The sequence below is a fragment of the Micropterus salmoides genome, unplaced genomic scaffold (genome assembly GCF_014851395.1).
Source record: "Micropterus salmoides isolate LMB-PRFRI ecotype aquatic unplaced genomic scaffold, ASM1485139v1 Ms_hic_scaffold_17, whole genome shotgun sequence".
NCBI lineage: Eukaryota > Metazoa > Chordata > Actinopteri > Centrarchiformes > Centrarchidae > Micropterus > Micropterus salmoides.
Window position 1 is genome coordinate 6,344,744 of NW_024040817.1, and position 23,831 is coordinate 6,368,574.

The 23,831-nt window shown below is 42.8% G+C and overlaps 1 protein-coding gene across 4 annotated transcripts; it reads right to left on the bottom strand.

Annotated features, from left to right (window-relative positions):
* Positions 1-616: 616 nt before the first annotated feature.
* Positions 617-15,679, bottom strand: si:ch211-80h18.1 (uncharacterized protein LOC555593 homolog). Of its 4 annotated transcripts, none has more exons than XM_038724444.1 (14): positions 15,076-15,679; positions 14,593-14,718; positions 14,377-14,430; positions 13,805-13,831; positions 12,453-12,491; positions 7,566-7,628; positions 7,228-7,272; positions 7,099-7,131; positions 6,938-7,000; positions 5,909-5,968; positions 5,402-5,437; positions 5,258-5,293; positions 2,209-2,253; positions 617-1,094 (listed from the first exon to the last, which is right to left on the bottom strand). In XM_038724444.1, the coding sequence occupies exons 1-14, from the start codon at positions 15,098-15,100 to the stop codon at positions 1,060-1,062; spliced, it is 687 nt and encodes a 228-aa protein (XP_038580372.1). In that variant the 5' UTR covers positions 15,101-15,679; the 3' UTR covers positions 617-1,059. The 4 variants fall into 4 exon arrangements, with proteins under 4 accessions (XP_038580372.1, XP_038580370.1, XP_038580371.1 ...); XM_038724442.1 differs by lacking the exon at positions 15,076-15,679 and adding an exon at positions 14,934-15,068; XM_038724443.1 differs by lacking the exon at positions 15,076-15,679 and adding an exon at positions 14,934-15,067 and having other exon boundaries at positions 7,228-7,269.
* Between the last annotated feature and the right edge of the window lie 8,152 nt (positions 15,680-23,831).

The following is a 23,831-nucleotide window of genomic DNA, read 5'->3' on the forward strand; positions in this document are numbered from 1 at the left end:
TTATTTAATGTGCCAGAAAACTGACATTGAGCTTAGAGGGGGCGTCTTGTCCCACTCTACCCCAATATATTCCTTTGAGAAATTGACATTACTAAAAATAACTGTTCAAATAAATACGTCAGGAACTGCATACATGGTTTTACTCATAAATGTCTCCAGGCAGACTCTTCTGGACTTCACTTTATGGAGACAAAGTCTGTCTTAACAACAAAGTAAAAGAGGTTTCCTGTAAGTTATCACATCGTAAACATTCAGAGTTTTCTTGCACTTTCTGTCAATTACATGAAGAATCAGTTCGCCATTTGTTTTATTTGTGTATGTACTGTAGAAGTTTTTGGTTGGACGTTGAACTTTATATGAAAAGAAAAACTGGACAAACATTTCAGCTTCAGGAAAAAGATATTCTTATATCCTGAGTGAGGACTGAGAACGCGCCTGTAATGTTGCTTTAGATGTTCTGACAGGAGGCCACATGAGAAGAGCTGAGAGCCAACAGATTCTCTGAAAGCCTCAGCAGGAAAATCTTTCCTACCGATCACAATCAGCGTTACAGAAACAGGATGAGAGTAAAGGTCGTCCTCTGCAGCAACATGAAACATGAAAAGACGGAGTCTGATCCAGCCGACCGTAAACTTTATTTAAAGCAGAGACATGTTGTTGCTTCATATCTTTATTAAGTAACGTCCTGCTCGACAGGAACGACCTGATGATGTCATCAGGTTATTCATCAGTTTGGACAAATTACAAATTCTCAGTTTGATGTTCAAAATAGACAAAAACATTTACTGTTCAAAATCACATTTTTCAATTCCGACAGTGAAAGTGATGTCACATCCTGTATGGCGTCATCAGGTTATTTATTTCTATGTATTTCCTCACTGATTCTCTAAAACAAAATAAACGTCTATTAACAAACTTTTAAATATAAAAAAAAAACACTGGCGCTCCGTGGGTGGGTCCTACAGCTAGTGCGAGGGGTCTGACTTCCTGGGCCATGCTGATTGGTCGGTACACTGGAAACGGTAGCGCAGGAATCGAACTCGCGGCTTGATGTGGAAGTCAGCAGGTATCCTCCAGTTCCACATTTTCTGTACCTGAAACATAAGAACACTTTTAGTCTTTTACCTTTAAATTAAAAATTCTTTTTACATCAGTTCACTCGTTCTCAGATCTTCAGGTCTGTTTCCGTCACAGTAACGTGGTTCTGTTTGGACCCACAGGCTGAATGTAAAGACTTAAACCCGAGTTAAGGGTGGAAGTAGCCTACTGTGCTAAGGTACACTTTAGAGGTACTTGTACTTTGTGTATTTCCATTTCATGCCACATTAAACTTGTACTAAGTTTTCCTGCACTGCATGTGTCTGACAGCTTCAAGTACGACGAAATAACTTAAAAATGCTGCTGACATGTTGGAATAATAATAATAACCCAACAATATAATATATATATATTTAAAGTATATTTAGTTTGGAATACCTCTGAGTATTTTTACATTGTGGTAGATTAAGAAAAGGACTGGCTGGTTCTGGATCTGATGCTGAGTAAAACCAGGTCCAGGATCACTCATCCTAAAATCACATTAATCAGTCAACACACTGAACTGGGAAGTTTAACTGGATATGAATTCATTGTTTACTTCACAGGCTGTCCTGACATCAGGAGAAGCTCAACAACTCAAAGTGACTTCAGTTTGTTAAACGGATGTTACTGTGATGAATGTGTCACAGTGACCTTTGACCCTACGGCCCTTCTGCCAATCCTTCAGAGTTTGTCTCCACTGGTGATGAAACAAAGCTATAGAGCTAAAATTGTGATGGGACACAGATTCCAGATTATTATTAATTATTTACCACAGAACCACCCTGACAGTCTGTGATGGTTCAGATCTCAACATCTGAATCAATAATCTAATCTTAGAGTGATTCTGGTTCTGTCAGAACCTGTAGGTACCAAGGTGCGGGTCTGAGAGGAGCGACTGTTTTCAACAATGTGAAATTAGAACGTTAATCGTCTAAACAAGGATCCAAAAAAAAACCCAGAAACCAGGGACCATCAGACAGCCGGGTTCTCCAGAGCTCCTAAATACATCACAGTGTCCTAAACGCTGGACTCGTCTATCCAGAACCTAGACTGAGGACAGGATTAAACGTTCAGGGTCAGGTTCAGAGGTTAAGGGTGAGTGCAGAGGTCAGGGTGTGCTGTACCCACCTTCAGGACCCTGACCAGATGGGTTGTACTGTTCAGTGACTGAACCTGCAGAGAACAAGCAGAACCAAGAAAAGAGAAAGAACAAGCCTTCAGCACCTGATCTCAGGTAAGGTACAAACCAAACCAGGAACCTGAAGAAGACTAGTTTAACACCAAACTAAACAACACCTGAACCTAAACCAAGATCTACACAACACAACCAGAACCACTGACTCGATTCTGATGGAAACTGGCCACAACTGGTTTGTAGACTGGTTTCAGATCGGGCTTAAACTAGTTTGTAGACTGGTTTCAGACTGGGCTTTAACTAGTTTCAGACTGGGTTTAGACTGGTTTGTAGACTGGTTTCAGTCTGGGCTTAGACCAGTTTGTAGACTGGGTTTAGACTGGTCATGTTGTCTGGTTTCAGACTGGTTTGTGGACTGGTTTATGGCTGGGTTTAGACTAATTTGTAGACTGGGTTTAGACTGGTTTGTGGACTGGTTTATGGCTGGGTTTAGACTGGTTTGTAGACTGGGTTTAGACTGGGTTTAGACTGGTTTGTAGACTGGTTTCAGTCTGGGCTTAGACCAGTTTGTAGACTGTGTTTAGACTGGTTATGTAGTCTGGTTTCAGACTGGGTTTAGACTGGTTTGTGGACTGGTTTATGGCTGGGTTTAGACTGGTTTATAGACTGGGTTTAGACTGGGTTTAGACTGGTTATGTAGTCTGGTTTCAGACTGGGTTTAGACCAATTTGTGGACTGGTTTATGGCTGGGTTTAGACTGGTTTATGGACTGAGTTTAGACTGGTTATGTAGCCTGGTTTCAGACTGGGTTTAGACTGGTTTGTGGACTGGTTTATAGCTGGGTTTAGACCAATTTGTGGACTGGTTTGTGGCTGGGTATAGACTGGTTTGTATACTGGGTTTAGACTGGGTTTAGGCTGGTTATATAGTCTGGTTTCAGACTGGGTTTAGACTGGTTTGTGGACTGGTTTATAGCTGGGTTTAGACTGGTTTATGGACTGGGTTTAGACTGGTTATGTAGCCTGGTTTCAGACTGGGTTTAGACTGGTTTGTGGACTGGTTTATAGCTGGGTTTAGACCAATTTGTGGACTGATTTGTGGCTGGGTATAGACTGGTTTGTATACTGGGTTTAGACTGGGTTTAGACTGGTTATATAGTCTGGTTTCAGACTGGGTTTAGACTGGTTTGTGGACTGGTTTATAGCTGGGTTTAGACTGGTTTGTAGACTGGGTTTAGACTGGGTTTAGACTGGTTTGTAGACTGGTTTATAGCTGGGTTTAGACTGGTTTGTATACTGGGTTTAGACTGGGTTTAGACTGGTTTGTGGACTGGTTTATAGCTGGGTTTAGACTGGTTTGTAGACTGGGTTTAGACTGGGTTTAGACTGGTTTGTAGACTGGTTTATAGCTGGGTTTAGGCTGGTTTGTAGACTGGTTTGTAGACTGGGTTTAGACTGGTTGTGTAGACTGGTTTCAGATTGGGCTTAAACTAGTTTGTAGACTGGTTTCAGACTGGGTTTAGACTGGTTTGTAGACTGGTTTCAGTCTGGGCTTAGACCAGTTTGTAGACTGGGTTTAGACTGGTCATGTTGTCTGGTTTCAGACTGGTTTGTGGACTGGTTTATGGCTGGGTTTAGACTGATTTGTAGACTGGGTTTAGACTGGTTTGTGGACTGGTTTATGGCTGGGTTTAGACTGGTTTGTAGACTGGGTTTAGACTGGGTTTAGACTGGTTTGTAGACTGGTTTCAGTCTGGGCTTAGACCAGTTTGTAGACTGTGTTTAGACTGGTTATGTAGTCTGGTTTCAGACTGGGTTTAGACTGGTTTGTGGACTGGTTTATGGCTGGGTTTAGACTGGTTTATAGACTGGGTTTAGACTGGGTTTAGACTGGTTATGTAGTCTGGTTTCAGACTGGGTTTAGACCAATTTGTGGACTGGTTTATGGCTGGGTTTAGACTGGTTTATGGACTGAGTTTAGACTGGTTATGTAGCCTGGTTTCAGACTGGGTTTAGACTGGTTTGTGGACTGGTTTATAGCTGGGTTTAGACCAATTTGTGGACTGGTTTGTGGCTGGGTATAGACTGGTTTGTATACTGGGTTTAGACTGGGTTTAGACTGGTTATATAGTCTGGTTTCAGACTGGGTTTAGACTGGTTTGTGGACTGGTTTATAGCTGGGTTTAGACTGGTTTATGGACTGGGTTTAGACTGGTTATGTAGAGTGGTTTCAGACTGGGTTTAGACTGGTTTGTGGACTGGGTTTAGACTGGGTTTAGACTGGTTTGTAGACTGGTTTATAGCTGGGTTTAGACTGGTTTGTATACTGGGTTTAGACTGGGTTTAGACTGGTTTGTAGACTGGTTTATAGCTGGGTTTAGGCTGGTTTGTAGACTGGTTTATAGACTGGGTTTAGACTGGTTTGTGGACTGGTTGATGGCTGGGTTTAGACTGGTTTGTAGACTGGGTTTAGACTGGGTTTAGACTGGTTTGTAGACTGGTTTATAGCTGGGTTTAGGCTGGTTTGTAGACTGGTTTATAGACTGGGTTTAGACTGGTTTGTGGACTGGTTGATGGCTGGGTTTAGACTGGTTTGTAGACTGGGTTTAGACTGGGTTTAGACTGGTTTGTAGACTGGTTTATAGCTGGGTTTAGACTGGTTTGTATACTGGGTTTAGACTGGATTTAGACTGGTTTGTGGACTGGTTGATGGCTGGATTTAGACTGGTTTGTCTATTGGTTTCAGACTGGTTTATAGACTGGGTTTAGACTGGTTTGTATACTGGGTTTAGACTGGGTTTAGACTGGTTTGTGGACTGGTTGATGGCTGGATTTAGACTGGTTTGTCTATTGGTTTCAGACTGGGTTTATAGACTGGGTTTAGACTGGTTTGTAGACTGGGTTTAGACTGGGTTTAGACTGGTTTGTAGACTGGGTTTAGACTGGTTTGTGGACTGGTTGATGGCTGGGTTTAGACTGGTTTGTAGACTGAGTTAAGATTAAGGCCTTTTCAGGCTGAACACTGAACATTTGTAAAACTTACCAGCCATCTGTGTGCGATCTGTCACAGCTGGATGACCTGAAACAAACACACACATTAACATTAGCACACATTGCCACTGTAGAAGAGGAACTGACAGGCTTGCACTGGACTTCTTCTTCTTCTGTAGAAATCAAAGTTACTTACTGGAGTCAAGTTGGGTTCCTGTTGGATCTGCTGAAACTACAAACAAACATATTTTAACAACATGTTTCAGCTTTAGAGGTTATTTCAGAGATCTATCCGGTCTCAGTCTGAATCACTTCCAGGTACGCTTCCAGGTCCTGAATGCGCAGTGGTGTTTCTCCTGCTGGTCCCGCCCACGAGTTCCTGCTCAGCCCATAGACTTTAAATTGTGATGACATCACTGATTTTAAAATTATTTTCTCGGCTCGAGGAAAGTTTTCAAACCTCCACAGATCAAATATTCATGATAGAAGAGTCGTTAATGACTTTGCAGTTGGAGGCGTCGTCAGCAGTGTCACAGACGGCTCTTTTAAAACCGTGCTCTTCACTGTAGTGTAGACAGTAGTGTACACAGTGTACTGCATGTAAGAGTACTAACAGATGTTAGAACTGAGACGCAGAACAAGTGTTATGATACATCGCTGCCTTAAACCTTCCTGTCCGCCATGTTGGAGGGGTGGGGCTTACCTAATCCTGTGGAGTCTGTTGTCATGGTAACCAGGTCTGTGTAGGAGTAACCACCTGAAGCTGAAGAAAAAGCCGAAAGGTGACTGACAGACAGACAGGTATACAGAGAAACAGGTGTACAGACAGACAGGTGTACAGACAGACAGGTGAGTGACAGACAGACAGGTATACAGAGAGACAGGTGTACAGACAGACAGGTGAGTGACAGACAGGTGAGTGAAAGACAGACAGGTATACAGACAGACTGGTGCACAAACAGACAGGTGAGTGACAGACAGGTGAGTGACAGACAGACAGGTATACAGAGAGACAGGTGTACAGACAGACAGGTGTACAGACAGACAGGTGAGTGACAGACAGACAGACAGGTATACAGAGAGACAGGTGTACAGACAGACAGGTGTACAGACAGACAGGTGAGTGACAGACAGACAGACAGGTATACAGAGAGACAGGTGTACAGACAGACAGGTGAGTGACAGACAGACAGGTATACAGAAAGCTGGTGCACAAACAGACAGGTGAGTGACAGACAGGTGAGTGACAGACAGACAGTTGAGTGACAGACAGGTGAGTGACAGACAGACAGACAGACAGGTATACAGAGAGACAGGTGTACAGACAGACAGGTGTACAGAGAGACAGGTGTACAGACAGACAGACAGGTATACAGAGAGACAGGTGTACAGACAGACAGGTGTACAGAGAGACATGTGTACAGACAGACAGGTGTACAGACAGGCAGGTATACAGACAGACAGGTATACAGACAGACAGGTGAGTGACAGACAGGTGAGTGTCAGACAGGTGAGTGACAGACAGACAGGTATACAGACAGACAGGTGAGTGACAGACAGGTGAGTGACAGACAGACAGGTGAGTGACAGGCAGACAGGTGTACAGACAGGTGTACAGACACACAGGTGAGTGACAGACAGGTGAGTGACAGACAGACAGGTGTACAGACACACAGGTGAGTGACAGACAGACAGGTGTACAGACACACAGGTGAGTGACAGACAGGTGTACCTGGGTGCAGTGTGTGTGTGAAGCTGTCTACAGACTCTGTGTGGAGGACGACGGGGGACGACTCTGTAAAACGACATGATCACGTGCCATTGGTGAATTAAAGACTCACAGGTAAAACAAACTCTTGGTGTTGGGGTTGTGGTTGTCATAACAAGTCTTACCTGTGACATCATGGCCAAGTCCAAGACCTGACACTGGTACCAATCAGAACATAGAGTCAGGTTTCTACCTGTTATCAATACTGTTCATCAATCTATTGATTAATTGATCTATCAGTCCCCCTCTCTCACCTGTGAGGTCGATGTGAAGACCAGTCGCTGACTCTGCTCCACCTGCTGACATCATTGTAACATCTGATTACATGGTTTATTGATCACTAATTAGAGTTCTTATTTACTAAATTATTTCACAACAACTTGAAGGTGAAGAAAGTGCAGCGTTGGTTCACGTCAACTGACTCTCAGGCGAAGTGGTGATGTCATAGCTGAACAGGCACTTAATCATTCACAAGGTTTATTAGCTCTTTATGAAGCAGGGAAAATGAAAATCTATAGTTTCTTCAGTTTGTGTAAGTAATCAGCATATGAACAATTTCATAATAATGTAGAGTGATCGATCAATAATGTACCTGGGAGATCAGTCTGGAGGTTCTGAGTCTGAAGTTCACTGAAGGAAATGAGTCGATCCGTCACTGCAGAAAAAAGCAACACACACACTGTACTACACTGCTCAGAGAAAATAAGGAAACTTCACCATCACAGTTGGTGCGATTGTGAATCAGTGTCACCTGTTTTGGTGTAAATGAGAGGGAAAACATATGCAGTGGAGAGACAACAGGTGCAGAGGAGAGACAACAGGTGCAGAGGAGAGACAACAGGTGCAGAGGAGAGACAACAGGGGCACTGGAGAGACAACAGGGGCAGTAGAGAGACAACAGGTGCACTGTAAAGACAACAGGTGCAGAGGAGAGACAACAGGGGCACTGGAGAGACAGTAGGTGCACTGGAGAGAAAACAGGTGCACTGGAGAGAAAACAGGGGCACTGGAGAGACAACAGGTGCAGAGGAGAGAAAACAGGTGCACTGGAGAGACAACAGGTGCACTGGAGAGACAACAGGTGCAGAGGAGAGAAAACAGGTGCACTGGAAAGACAACAGGTGCAGAGGAGAGACAACAGGGGCACTGGAGAGACAACAGGTGCACTGGAGAGACAACAGGTGCAGAGAAGAGACAACGGGGCACTGGAGAGACAATAGGTGCACTGGAGAGACAACAGGGGCAGTAGAGAGACAACAGGTGCACTGTAAAGACAACAGGTGCACTGGAGAGAAAACAGGTGCACTGGAGAGACAACAGGGGCACTGGAGAGACAACAGGTGCACTGGAGAGACAACAGGGGCAGTGGAGAGACAACAGGTGCAGAGGAGAGACAATAGGTGCACTGGAGAGACAACAGGTGCACTGGAGAGACAACAGGTGCACTGGAGAGAAAACAGGTGCACTGGAGAGACAACAGGTGCACTGGAGAGACAACAGGGGCAGTGGAGAGACAACAGGTGCAGAGGAGAGACAATAGGTGCACTGGAGAGACAACAGGTGCACTGGAGAGACAACAGGTGCACTGGAGAGAAAACAGGTGCACTGGAGAGACAACAGGTGCAGAGGAGAGACAACAGGGGCACTGGAGAGACAATAGGTGCACTGGAGAGACAACAGGTGCACTGGAGAGAAAACAGGTGCAGAGGAGAGACAACGGGCCACTGGAGAGACAATAGGTGCACTGGAGAGACAACAGGTGCACTGGAGAGACAACAGGGGCACTGGAGAGACAACAGGTGCACTGGAGAGACAACAGGGGCAGTGGAGAGACAACAGGTGCAGAGGAGAGACAACAGGTGCACTGGAGAGACAACAGGTGCACTGGAGAGACAACAGGTGCACTGGAGAGACAACAGGGGCACTGGAGAGACAATAGGTGCACTGGAGAGACAACAGGTGCACTGGAGAGAAAACAGGTGCACTGGAGAGAAAACAGGTGCACTGGAGAGACAACAGGTGCAGAGGAGAGACAACGGGGCAGTGGAGAGACAATAAGTGCACTGGAGAGACAACAGGGGCACTGGAGAGACAACAGGTGCACTGGAGAGACAACAGGTGCACTGGAGAGACAACAGGTGCAGAGGAGAGACAACAGGTGCAGAGGAGAGACAACAGGGGCACTGGAGAGACAACAGGGGCAGTAGAGAGACAACAGGGGCACTGGAGAGAAAACAGGTGCACTGGAGAGACAACAGGTGCAGAGGAGAGAAAACAGGTGCACTGGAAAGACAACAGGTGCAGAGGAGAGACAACAGGGGCACTGGAGAGACAATAGGTGCAGAGGAGAGACAACAGGTGCACTGGAGAGACAATAGGTGCAGAGGAGAGACAAAAGAGGCACTGGAGAGACAATAGGTGCACTGGAGAGACAACAGGTGAACTGGAGAGACAACAGGTGCACTGGAGAGACAATAGGTGCACTGGAGAGACAACAGGTGCACTGGAGAGACAACAGGTGCACTGGAGAGACAACAGGTGCACTGGAGAGACAACAGGGGCACTGGAGAGACAATAGGTGCACTGGAGAGACAACAGGTGCACTGGAGAGAAAACAGGTGCACTGGAGAGAAAACAGGTGCACTGGAGAGACAACAGGTGCAGAGGAGAGACAACGGGGCAGTGGAGAGACAATAAGTGCACTGGAGAGACAACAGGGGCACTGGAGAGACAACAGGTGCACTGGAGAGACAACAGGTGCACTGGAGAGACAACAGGTGCAGAGGAGAGACAACAGGTGCAGAGGAGAGACAACAGGGGCACTGGAGAGACAACAGGGGCAGTAGAGAGACAACAGGGGCACTGGAGAGAAAACAGGTGCACTGGAGAGACAACAGGTGCAGAGGAGAGAAAACAGGTGCACTGGAAAGACAACAGGTGCAGAGGAGAGACAACAGGGGCACTGGAGAGACAATAGGTGCAGAGGAGAGACAACAGGTGCACTGGAGAGACAATAGGTGCAGAGGAGAGACAAAAGAGGCACTGGAGAGACAATAGGTGCACTGGAGAGACAACAGGTGAACTGGAGAGACAACAGGTGCACTGGAGAGACAATAGGTGCACTGGAGAGACAACAGGTGCACTGGAGAGAAAGCAGGTGCACTGGAGAGACAACAGGTGCAGAGGAGAGACAACAGGGGCACTGGAGAGACAACAGGTGCACTGGAGAGACAATAGGTGCAGAGGAGAGACAACAGGTGCACTGGAGAGACAACAGGGGCACTGGAGAGACAACAGGTGCACTGAAGAGACAATAGGTGCAGAGGAGAGACAATAGGTGCACTGGAGAGACAACAGGTGCACTGGAGAGAAAACAGGTGCACTGGAGAGACAACAGGTGCAGAGGAGAGACAACGGGGCACTGGAGAGACAATAAGTGCACTGGAGAGACAACAGGGGCACTGGAGAGACAACAGGTGCACTGGAGAGACAACAGGTGCAGAGGAGAGACAACAGGTGCAGAGGAGAGACAACAGGGGCACTGGAGAGACAACAGGGGCAGTAGAGAGACAACAGGGGCACTGGAGAGAAAACAGGTGCACTGGAGAGACAACAGGTGCAGAGGAGAGAAAACAGGGGCAGTAGAGAGACAACAGGGGCACTGGAGAGAAAACAGGTGCACTGGAGAGACAACAGGTGCAGAGTAGCGAGAACAGGGGCAGTGGAGAGACAACAGGTGCACTGGAGAGACAACAGGGGCACTGGAGAGACGACAGGTGCAGAGGAGAGACGACAGGTGCAGAGGAGAGACAACAGCGGCAGTGGAGAGACAACAGGTGCACTGGAGAGACAACAGTTGCACTGGAGAGACAACAGGGGCAGTGGAGAGAAAACAGGGGCACTGGAGAGACAATAGGTGCACTGGAGAGACAACAGGTGCAGAGGAGAGACAACAGGTGCACTGGAGAGACAACAGTTGCACTGGAGAGACAACAGGGGCAGTGGAGAGACAACAGGTGCAGAGGAGAGACAACAGGGGCAGTGGAGAGACAACAGGGGCAGTGGAGAGACAACAGGGGCACTGGAGAGACGACAGGTCCAGAGGAGAGACAACAGGGGCAGTGGAGAGACATCAGGGGCACCGGAGAGACATCAGGGGCAGAGGAGAGACGACAAGTGCAGAGGAGAGACAACAGGGGCAGTGGAGAGACAACAGGTGCACTGGAGAGACGACAGGTGCAGAGGAGAGACAACAGGGGCAGTGGAGAGACAACAGGTGCACTGGAGAGACAACAGGTGCAGAAGAGAGAAAACAGGTGCAGAGGAGAGAAAACAGGTGCACTGGAGAGACAACAGGTGCAGAAGAGAGAAAACAGGTGCAGAGGAGAGAAAACAGGTGCACTGGAGAGACAACAGGGGCAGTGGAGAGACAACAGGGACACTGGAGAAACAACAGGTGCAGAGTAGAGACAACAGGGGCAGTGGAGAGACGACAGGTGCACTGGAGAGGGAGCAGGACCGGTATCTGCTCCTTTGTATGAGGATGAACACGAGGAGTACTACCAAAGCTCTACAAAATAACCTCCAGGGGGCTGCTGGTGTGTATGTTTCTGGACAAACTGTCAGAAATGGGGTGGAATGAGGGCCCGATGTTCTGTAGTGGGATCTGTGCTCACAGCCAGCACGGTGCAGCTCAACTGGCATTTACCTGAGAACACCAGAACTGGCAGGTTGGGTATTGGCGCACCATTCTCTTCACAGATGAGAGCTGGTTCACACTGAGCACATTTGACCGTTGTGAAAGAGTTTGGAAACACTGAGGTGAGTGTTCCATTACCTGCAACATCATCCAGCATGACTGGTTTAGTGGTGGGTCAGTGATGGTCTTGGAAGGCATATCCTTGGAGGGTTGCACAGACCCCCATATGCTAGCAAACGGTACCTTGGCTGCTGGGATGAAATCCTCAGAGCCATTGTCAGAGCTTACACGCAGTGGGCCCTGGGTTCCTCCTGGTGCAGTGGGCCCTGGGTTCCTCCTGGTGCAGTGGGGCCTGGGTTCGTCCTGGTGCAGTGGGCCCTGGGTTCCTCATGGTGAAGTGGACCCTGGTTCCTCCTGGTACAGTGGTCCTGGGTTCCTCTTGTTGCAGTGGGCCCTGTGTTCCTCCTGGTTCAGGACAATGCCTGGCCTCATGTGGCCAGAGTGTGTAGACAGTTCTTGGGGGACAAATGCATCGATGCCATTGACTGGCCCTCAGGCTCCCCAGACCTGAATCCAGTTGAGAATCTTTGGGACGTTATGTATCGGTGCAGCTGGTCGACTCCAAGTAGCTCTGCAGACTTTCCAGACTGTTTCACTGATGCCCTGATCCAGGTCTGGGAGAAGACCCCCCATGCCCAGACGTTGTTGGAAGTGCATACAGGCACGTTAATAGTAGAAATCTGTATTTGTGTTATTGTAAAATGAGAGATGAAGGTTTACCTCCGTTTGTGTCCAGAAGCAGAGTCTGTCGGCCATTTCCTAAAAAACACAAGCTGTCAGTGAGTAGCAGCCAATCACTGACTTCAACCAGCTCTGACTCATCATGACTCATGATTTAAAAATTACAACTTTATGGTTAATCATGTTTTGATTAACCAAAGAAACTTTTCCCGTTAAGCATCACCAGAACAAACATGCTAACTGGAAACCCTCAGAGACGCTGCAGCAGTTAAACGTGGAAATAAAACTCTTGCCTTTGAGTTTGAAAGCGTTGTTTTGTTTGTAACCACAGTTCTGTGATTGAGTTTGTGATACCTGGAGCTCTCTTACCAGAGAAGAGCTCATGAACATCAGGGAATGATCACCAGCTGATTTATTTCCCACTTTCCTGGTGACGCTGTCACCTTTGCTCATGCAGTGAATCGACGGTGTGCAACAGAGTGTACTTCACGGAGACGTGGCGGTGTGGATGGATGCTGGATTCTGCGCTGCAGCTGGTTGGATTTAACTGTACGGAGTGGACTGCAACACAGAGCTCTGCGGCAAAACGAAAGGTGGAGGTGTCTATTTTTACATCAACAGTGACTGGTGTACCGACCTGATTCGGCAGCACTGTTCTCCTGATAAACTGACACAAATGGTAAACCCGTTTGAGTCCTGCATACAGGCAGAAACTCAAGCTCTGTAAACCTGTGGTGAGGACATCTAAGCAGTGGACCAGTGAAGCTGTAGAGGACCTCCAGGCGTGTTTGGACTGCACTGGCTGGGATGTTTTCAGGACTGTTACCAACAATCTGGATGAGTTTACTGAGGCTGTGACGTCCTACATCAGTTTCTGTGAGCATGGCTGTATACCAGTACACACCAGGACCTGTACGCCTCCAGGCCCCCCACGGACCCTGACCCCCATAACTCCCCAAAGCCACCTTACAGTACAGTATACTCATCCTGTAAATATTTTAGGTACATCCCTGCACGAACTGTAATTTAAATAACAGCCATATTGTACATATTCTTTATTATTCTTTTATATTTTTAAACATCTTTTCATATCTTATTGTTATTTTATATTTTCTGTATATGTCTTTATCTTTCTTACATTTTCTACTGTCTCTGTTTATTGCTTGTATGTGTAAAGCTGCTTGGCCACTAAAGCTGATTAAAACTGTGCATTAATCATTCAAGCAAAAAGTAAAACACAGTTGAGTGGGATGGACAATACAGCTCAGTCATTTTGTTACTCTTTGTACATTAAAACAAAACGTATATTTAATTCCCAAAATTTCACAGATAATTTCAGATATTTCTTAACAGGCAGTTTCTAACTGTCCAAAAGAAAAACTCACTCTTACCATTAGCATCAGCTGAGTCGGCTCCATCTGTGAGGAAACATAAAGCATTAATAATGTATATAAAGCATAATAAATTATAAGATAAATATATTACAGTCACGTGATGAAGAATTAAACTAACGTTTGTGACATGAAGACTTGTATGTTGTTATAAAGAGTTCATTTTTACCTGATATCACTAGAAATAAAGAAACTGTTCACACTGTTGCCTCTACCACAGTGTGTCAGTAGTAACTGTAGTATCAGAATTAGTATTATTACTAGTATCAGTATTGCTATCAATATCACTATCATTAAGTCTTAGTATCATTATTAGTATTATAACTAGTATTAGGGGTAAACAATTATTATTACAATCATGTCGTGAAACTCAACAATAAATGCAATAATGAAATGCAACATGTCAGTAATTTCCTCACACGTTATAATCCTCCTCCTCCTCATCATAATAAAATAATAAAATATTTGTACTAATCCACGGTGATGAGCTGAATCTGTTGGACTGTTGACAGACAAACTCAGCTGATAATATGTCTACGCTAATGATACTCAGCCGAGATGTGTTCTTTTACCCGTCTGGACTCCGTCAGCTTCAGCGTGCAATGAAGATGATGAAGCTGCTGCACCTGATGAAATATGTATTTTACTTCATTTAAATTAAATAAGAGCAGTCTGCAACAGCACTTCAGAGTAAAGGTCTTCCTGGATTTTCAGAGTAAAAGTATTTTTGGATTTGCAGAGTAAAAATCTTTCTGGATTTTCAGAATAAAAGCGTTCTCTTTACCAACCTCCCTGGGCTGCAGAGTGGGAGGAGCCTGAGACAGAGCTGGTCAATGATTGGTCAGGTCCTGAGCCCAGAGAGGTGTGGTCTGGTCCTGATTGGTCAATGCTGATGTCTAAGTGATGAACAGGATCTTCAACACCAGGATGAAAACAGAAAAGTAAAGCAGCAGAAGAGAGAGAAGAAGAGTCAGAACAGGTTAGTTTTATGTTTCCATCATGACGTAAAATAAACTCAATTATTAAATCAGTTAATTCAAACTTTATATGACGTCTTCATATTTATCCTTAAAGAGACATGATCAATGAAAATGGATCAACGATGGCTTTAGTTATTAAGTCATCCTACATGTTCTGCACAGCATCTTATTGGAAAACGGGTCCATTTATAAATCTGGACAGTGGCTTCAGAAAGTACTCAGACCCCTTCACTGTTTGCACACTTAATTGTTGTGTAGTTGTAATTTTAAATGGATAAAATATTTGCCAACCTCTGGCTTGGTTTTTTCCTGACATGCAGTGTGAACTGTGGGACCTTATGAACGCAGGGGTGTACCTTTCTACACTATGTCCAATCAACTCACAGGTTAGTTTTATGTTTCCATCATGACGTAAAATAAACTCAATTATTAAATCAGTTAATTCAAACTTTATATGACGTCTTCATATTTATCCTTAAAGAGACATGATCAATGAAAATGGATCAACGATGGCTTTAGTTATTAAGTCATCCTACATGTTCTGCACAGCATCTTATTGGAAAACGGGTCCATTTATAAATCTGGACAGTGGCTTCAGAAAGTACTCGGACCCCTTCACTGTTTCCACACTTAATTGTTGTGTAGTTGTAATTTTAAATGGATAAAATATTTGCCAACCTCTGGCTTGGTTTTTTCCTGACATGCAGTGTGAACTGTGGGACCTTATGAACGCAGGGGTGTACCTTTCTACACTATGTCCAATCAACTCAACTCGCCACAGGTGGACTCCAATAACGTTCTACACACGTCTCAATGATCATTAAAGTAAACAGGATGCACCTGTGTGCAAAGCAAAGGGTCTGAATGCTAATGGAAATGAGAAATTTCAGGTTTGATTCTTAATAAATTTGAAAACATGATTTGACTGTCATTATGAGTTATTGGTGTATATGGATGATGGATGGCACACATGGCAATTTTATCTATTCAAAATTAAATCTGTGCTAAAAGTGAAGGGGTCACACTTATACATACATGTTCACGTCTGTTATTTATTAGCACAGGCACACCAGCAAGCTGCCCTGCCCCGTCACAAGTAATTGAAGATAATAGCACAGTGGTGCTGTTGTTGTGGTCTGTCTTCAAGGCCCTTTACAGATGTAAACTGAAACAAATTTAGAATTTAAATCCCTTAACTTGAAATGGAAAGTAGTATTAATTTGGTTAAGTTGCTTTAACTTGAAACTATGAGTTAGAATAACTCAAACTTGTTCATTTAACTAACATTGGGACAACTAGAACACTGTAGTTATATCCACTTTATGAACTTAAATTTATGAGTTGCAATCTTCAAGTTGAGTTATCTGAACTTAAAAATGTGAGTTGAAGGGGTGTAGAATTGTATGTTTGTTAGACAAGTGAAAGCAAGTTTCCTTGAATGGACAATGTAATATAGATAGTTGTTTTAACTCACAGTATTAAGTTCAAACAACAAATTATCATTAATTAAACAAATTGTATGACGTAACATCATGAGTTGAAACAAAGCTTTTCTTAAAGTTGAGTTTACTCACATTTTTAAGGCAGCAATTGAACTTAAGTTTATAAGTTGAACCACCTAGATAATTTTTACAGTGTATGCTTCAGCAACGTCACATTGAGAATCTTTTAGCTGGACGCTAAATGAGACACTTAACCCCTCATTGCTCCAGAGGCGTGCGACCTCTGACATGTTTGGCAATTGTAAATTGCTTTGGATAAAAGAGGCAGCTAAATGAACATATGTAAATGATGGGCCAGATACTGCCACAATGGTGACAGAGTGCAAATCATAAAAACATTTAAACATGGATTTTGGGAACGGGAGAATTTGTTATTGTGTATGTATGTATCTCTAAAAATACACGGAGCAGAAATCTTTGATGCAATCTTGTCTTCATTTGCCTATTTGATGTTGAAGTAATCCAAAAGTAACTAGAAGTAATCAGATTACATTACTTTTATTTTGTGGATTTTCTTGGATTATGTTACTAATTACATTTTTAAACAAGTAATTAGTAATTGTGGATCCTGGAAATGAGGCAATAAAAACATTGTTGCAGAAAAAAATGTAGTGCCTAAACCTTCTGGACAGTATTTTAAATTAAACAAATACAGTGGGTTTTTTTCTTAGTACCATGATGATTTTACACATTTATGATTTCTATGTATCAGATTTCCAAAACTAATTCACAGCCCGTCAGAGCCCCTGAAGTCAGTGGTGCTGATCTACAGGTAACAGACCGAGACAAAGGCAGTGAAGAAGACTGTTAGGTAGTAATCATGGATGTAAACAACAACATTTCATCAGCTTTGTAAATGTTTTAGAATGAAGGAAAAACATCCAACATGTTTATTAAAGCTCAAAGATTTTAGAGTTGCTTAACAGCTGATATAGCAAGACCTGGTCACATGACCCCTGTAGGCGGGGTCAGTACCTGCAGGTGAATCCAAACTGGAGCCGCTCTTCTGATCTACAGATGGAGCTGCTGTCAAACCTGAACCAGTCACTGAACCACACACAGCAACCAAACGTATCAATAATACAGCTGATCATAACTGATCAATAATGCTTAATTTTTTACTTCATGAACAGGCCCCAGAAGTGGAAGGAAAGAAAATCACACCTGTAGAGTCTAGCTGAGTGACTGGAGTCATGTGACCTGTCAGAACAAAAACAAACAGAGGAAATCAAATCACACCTGATCACACCTGTACTGATCAAACCTGATCACACTTGTACTGATCACACCTGATCACACCTGTACTGATCAAACCTGATCACACCTGTACTGATCACACCTATACTGATCACACCTGTACTGATAACACCTGTACCTATACTGATCACACCTGTACTGATCACACCTGTACCTATACTGATCACACCTGATCACACCTGTACTGATCAAACCTGATCACACTTGTACTGATCACACCTGATCACACCTGTACTGATCAAACCTGATCACACCTGTACTGATCACACCTATACTGATCACACCTGTACTGATCACACCTGTACCTATACTGATCACACCTGATCACACCTGTACTGATCAAACCTGATCACACCTGTACTGATTACACCTATACTGATCACACCTGTACTGATCACACCTGATCACACCTGTACCTGTACTGATCACACCTGATCACACCTGTACTGATCACACCTGCATTGATCAAACCTGATCACATTTGTACTTCTCACACCTGATCACACCTGTACTGATCAAACCTGATCACATTTGTACTGCTCACACCTGTACTGATCACAACTGATCACAACTGATCACACCTGTACTGATCACACCTGTACTGATCAAACCTGATCATATTTGCACTGCTCACACCTGATCACACCTGTACTGATTACACCTGTACTGATCAAACCTGATCACATTTGTACTGCTCACACCTGTACTGATCACAACTGATCACACCTGTACTGATCACACCTGTACTGATCACACCTGTACTGATCACAACTGATCACACCTGTACTGATCACACCTGTACTGATCACACCTGTACTGATCACAACTGATCACACCTGTACTGATCAAACCTGATCACACCTGTACTGATCACACCTATACTGATCACACCTGTACCTGTATGTCTGTGAAGATTCTCATCCAGGTCATAGTTATCCAAAGCAGGTTAAAGTCGAGGGCAACTGGACTTGGTTGAAGAGAATAGAAGATGTTCCGTCCCTCATCCAAAGGACTTCTTCAGTTCTGACTGACTGGGAGGGAAACTCAGCTATTTAACCTCTGTGGGGTTGTTTGCCAGGATCGTCGATACCGCTGGTTTGTTAGTGTTCCTGGCTGTACTGATCACACCTGTACTGTTCACACCTGTACTATTCAAACCCGATCACACCTGTACTCATTAAACCTGTACTGATCACACCTGTACTGATCACACCTAGATTAATAGGTAGAAGGTGCTGAAGGGGATAGGAAACAGGAAGTGAGGCGCTGAAGCTCCCTCGCTCAGTTCGAAAATTCAGGCTGTCATAAGAGAAACGTACCCATCAGGCCGAGCAGGAAGTCATGACTGGACAGGTCGATGGGTCCTGAAGAAGAAGAAGATAAAGAAGAAGAAGAAGAAAAAGAAGAATAGATAATCAAGGATGAACACAGACATGAAAAAAAGATAAATGAAGAGTTATGTGGTCTTAGTAAATAATTAAAGTACCTAAAGTACTGCATTTACACAGAGATCTTCTGGGCCACTGATCTCTCAAAGCTCTTTACAACACGGGCCAGATTACAATAACCATTCCACAGGATATTACGATAAATCACCATTGTACTGAGTATTATGATAAATAACCAGTTTACTGGATATTACGATAAATCACCAGTTTACTGAATATTACGATAAATCACAAGTTTACTGGATAACATGATAAATCACCAGTTCAGTGGATGCCATGATAAATCACCATTTTACTGGATGTCATGATAAATCACCATTTTACTGGATGTCATGATAAATCACCAGTTTACTGGATATTACCATAAATCACAGTTCACTGGATATTACCATAAATCACCAGTTTACCGGATGTCAGTATAAATCACAGTTCACTGGATATTACCATAAATCACCATTTTACTGGATGCCATGATAAATCACCGTTTACCGGATGTCATGATAAATCACCAGTTTACTGGATATTACCATAAATCACAGTTCACTGGATATTACCATAAATCACCAGTTTACCGGATGTCATGATAAATCACAGTTCACTGGATATGAACATAAATCACCAGTTTACTGGATGTCATCATAAATCTCCAGTTTACTGGATGCCATGATAAATCACCAGTTTACCGGATGTCATGATAAATCACAGTTCACTGGATATTACCATAAATCACCAGTTTACCGGATGTCATGATAAATCACAGTTCACTGGATATTACCATAAATCACCAGTTTACTGGATGTCATCATAAATCTCCAGTTTACTGGATGCCATGATAAATCACCAGTTTACCAGATGTCATGATAAATCACAGTTCACTGGATATTACCATAAATCACCAGTTTACTGGATGTCATGATAAATCACAGTTCACTGGATATTACCATAAATCACCAGTTTACTGGATGTCATCATAAATCTCCAGTTTACTGGATGCCATGATAAATCACCAGTTTACTGGATGTCATGATAAATCACCAGTTTACTGGATGTCATCATAAATCTCCAGTTTACTGGATGCCATGATAAATCACCAGTTTACTGGATGCCATGATAAATCACCAGTTTACCGGATGTCATGATAAATCACAGTTCACTGGATATTACCATAAATCACCAGTTTACTGGATGTCATCATAAATCTCCAGTTTACTGGATGCCATGATAAATCACCAGTTTACTGGATGTCATGATAAATCACCAGTTTACTGGATGTCATCATAAATCTCCAGTTTACTGGATGTCATGATAAATCACCAGTTTACTGGATGCCATGATAAATCACCAGTTTACCGGATGTCATGATAAATCACAGTTCACTGGATATTACCATAAATCACCAGTTTACTGGATGTCATCATAAATCTCCAGTTTACTGGATGCCATGATAAATCACCAGTTTACTGGATGTCATGATAAATCACCAGTGTACTGGATGTCATGATAAATCACAGTTCACTGGATATTACCATAAATCACCAGTTTACTGGATGTCATGATAAATCACAGTTCACTGGATATTACCATAAATCACCATTTTACTGGATGTCATGATAAATCACCAGTTTACTGGATGCCATGATAAATCACCAGTTTACCGGATGTCATGATAAATCACAGTTCACTGGATATTACCATAAATCACCATTTTACTGGATGCCATGATAAATCACCAGTTTACTGGATGCCATGATAAATCACCAGTTTACCGGATGTCATGATAAATCACAGTTCACTGGATATTACCATAAATCACCAGTTTACTGGATGTCATCATAAATCTCCAGTTTACTGGATGCCATGATAAATCACCAGTTTACTGGATGTCATGATAAATCACCAGTTTACTGGATGTCATCATAAATCACCAGTTTACTGGATGCCATGATAAATCACCAGTTCACTGGAAATTACGATAAATCACCAGTGTACTGGATGTCATGATAAATCACCAGTTTACTGGATGCCATGATAAATCACCAGTTTACCGGATGTCATGATAAATCACCAGTTTACTGGATGTCATGATAAATCACAGTTCACTGGATATTACCATAAATCACCAGTTTACTGGATGTCATGATAAATCACCAGTTTACTGGATGCCATGATAAATCACCAGTTTACCGGATGTCATGATAAATCACAGTTCACTGGATATTACCATAAATCACCAGTTTACTAGATGTCATGATAAATCTCCAGTTTACTGGATGTCATGATAAATCACCAGTTTACTGGATGTCATGATAAATCACAGTTCTCTGGATATTACCATAAATCACCAGTTTACCGGATGTCATGATAAATCACAGTTCACTGGATATGACCATAAATCACCAGTTTACTGGATGTCATGATAAATCACCAGTTCAGTGGATGCCATGATAAATCACCATTTTACTGGATGTCATGATAAATCACCATTTTACTGGATGTCATGATAAATCACCAGTTTACTGGATATTACCATAAATCACAGTTCACTGGATATTACCATAAATCACCAGTTTACCGGATGTCATGATAAATCACAGTTCACTGGATATGAACATAAATCACCAGTTTACTGGATGTCATCATAAATCTCCAGTTTACTGGATGCCATGATAAATCACCAGTTTACCGGATGTCATGATAAATCACAGTTCACTGGATATTACCATAAATCACCAGTTTACTGGATGTCATGATAAATCACAGTTCACTGGATATTACCATAAATCACCAGTTTACTGGATGTCATCATAAATCTCCAGTTTACTGGATGCCATGATAAATCACCAGTTTACCAGATGTCATGATAAATCACAGTTCACTGGATATTACCATAAATCACCAGTTTACTGGATGTCATGATAAATCACAGTTCACTGGATATTACCATAAATCACCAGTTTACTGGATGTCATCATAAATCTCCAGTTTACTGGATGCCATGATAAATCACCAGTTTACTGGATGTCATGATAAATCACCAGTTTACTGGATGTCATCATAAATCTCCAGTTTACTGGATGCCATGATAAATCACCAGTTTACTGGATGTCATGATAAATCACCAGTTTACTGGATGTCATCATAAATCTCCAGTTTACTGGATGTCATGATAAATCACCAGTTTACTGGATGCCAAGATAAATCACCAGTTTACCGGATGTCATGATAAATCACAGTTCACTGGATATTACCATAAATCACCAGTTTACTGGATGTCATCATAAATCTCCAGTTTACTGGATGCCATGATAAATCACCAGTTTACTGGATGTCATGATAAATCACCAGTGTACTGGATGTCATGATAAATCACAGTTCACTGGATATTACCATAAATCACCAGTTTACTGGATGTCATGATAAATCACAGTTCACTGGATATTACCATAAATCACCATTTTACTGGATGTCATGATAAATCACCAGTTTACTGGATGCCATGATAAATCACCAGTTTACCGGATGTCATGATAAATCACAGTTCACTGGATATTACCATAAATCACCATTTTACTGGATGCCATGATAAATCACCAGTTTACTGGATGCCATGATAAATCACCAGTTTACCGGATGTCATGATAAATCACAGTTCACTGGATATTACCATAAATCACCAGTTTACTGGATGTCATCATAAATCTCCAGTTTACTGGATGCCATGATAAATCACCAGTTTACTGGATGTCATGATAAATCACCAGTTTACTGGATGTCATCATAAATCACCAGTTTACTGGATGCCATGATAAATCACCAGTTCACTGGAAATTACGATAAATCACCAGTGTACTGGATGTCATGATAAATCACCAGTTTACTGGATGCCATGATAAATCACCAGTTTACCGGATGTCATGATAAATCACCAGTTTACTGGATGTCATGATAAATCACAGTTCACTGGATATTACCATAAATCACCAGTTTACTGGATGTCATGATAAATCACCAGTGTACTGGATGCCATGATAAATCACCAGTTTACCGGATGTCATGATAAATCACAGTTCACTGGATATTACCATAAATCACCAGTTTACTAGATGTCATGATAAATCTCCAGTTTACTGGATGTCATGATAAATCACCAGTTTACTGGATGTCATGATAAATCACAGTTCTCTGGATATTACCATAAATCACCAGTTTACCGGATGTCATGATAAATCACAGTTCACTGGATATGACCATAAATCACCAGTTTACTGGATGTCATGATAAAACACAGTTCACTGGATATTACCATAAATCACCAGTTTACTGGATGCCATGATAAATCACCAGTTCACTGGAAATTACGATAAATCACCAGTTTACTGGATGCCATGATAAATCACCAGTTTACCGGATGTCATGATAAATCACCAGTTTACTGGATGTCATGATAAATCACAGTTCACTGGATATTACCATAAATCACCAGTTTACTGGATGTCATGATAAATCACCAGTTTACTGGATGCCATGATAAATCACCAGTCTACCGGATGTCATGATAAATCACAGTTCACTGGATATTACCATAAATCACCAGTTTACTAGATGTCATGATAAATCTCCAGTTTACTGGATGTCATGATAAATCACCAGTTTACTGGATGTCATGATAAATCACCAGTTTACTGGATGCCATGATAAATCACCAGTTTACCGGATGTCATGATAAATCACAGTTCACTGGATATTACCATAAATCACCAGTTTACTAGATGTCATGATAAATCTCCAGTTTACTGGATGTCATGATAAATCACCAGTTTACTGGATGTCATGATAAATC

Bases quoted from the DNA above. Each gene is read 5' to 3' on its own strand.
- si:ch211-80h18.1 (XM_038724442.1), bottom strand. From the start codon at position 14,970: ATGGACCCGTTTTCCAATAAGATGCTGTGCAGAACAT. The intron at 7,273-7,565 runs GTACATTATTGA...CAATGATGTCAG, and splicing joins CCTCCAGACTGATCTCCCAG to CAGGTGGAGCAGAGTCAGCG. The intron at 1,095-2,208 runs GTGGGTACAGCA...CTTATGTTTCAG, and splicing joins ATCTGGTCAGGGTCCTGAAG to GTACAGAAAATGTGGAACTG.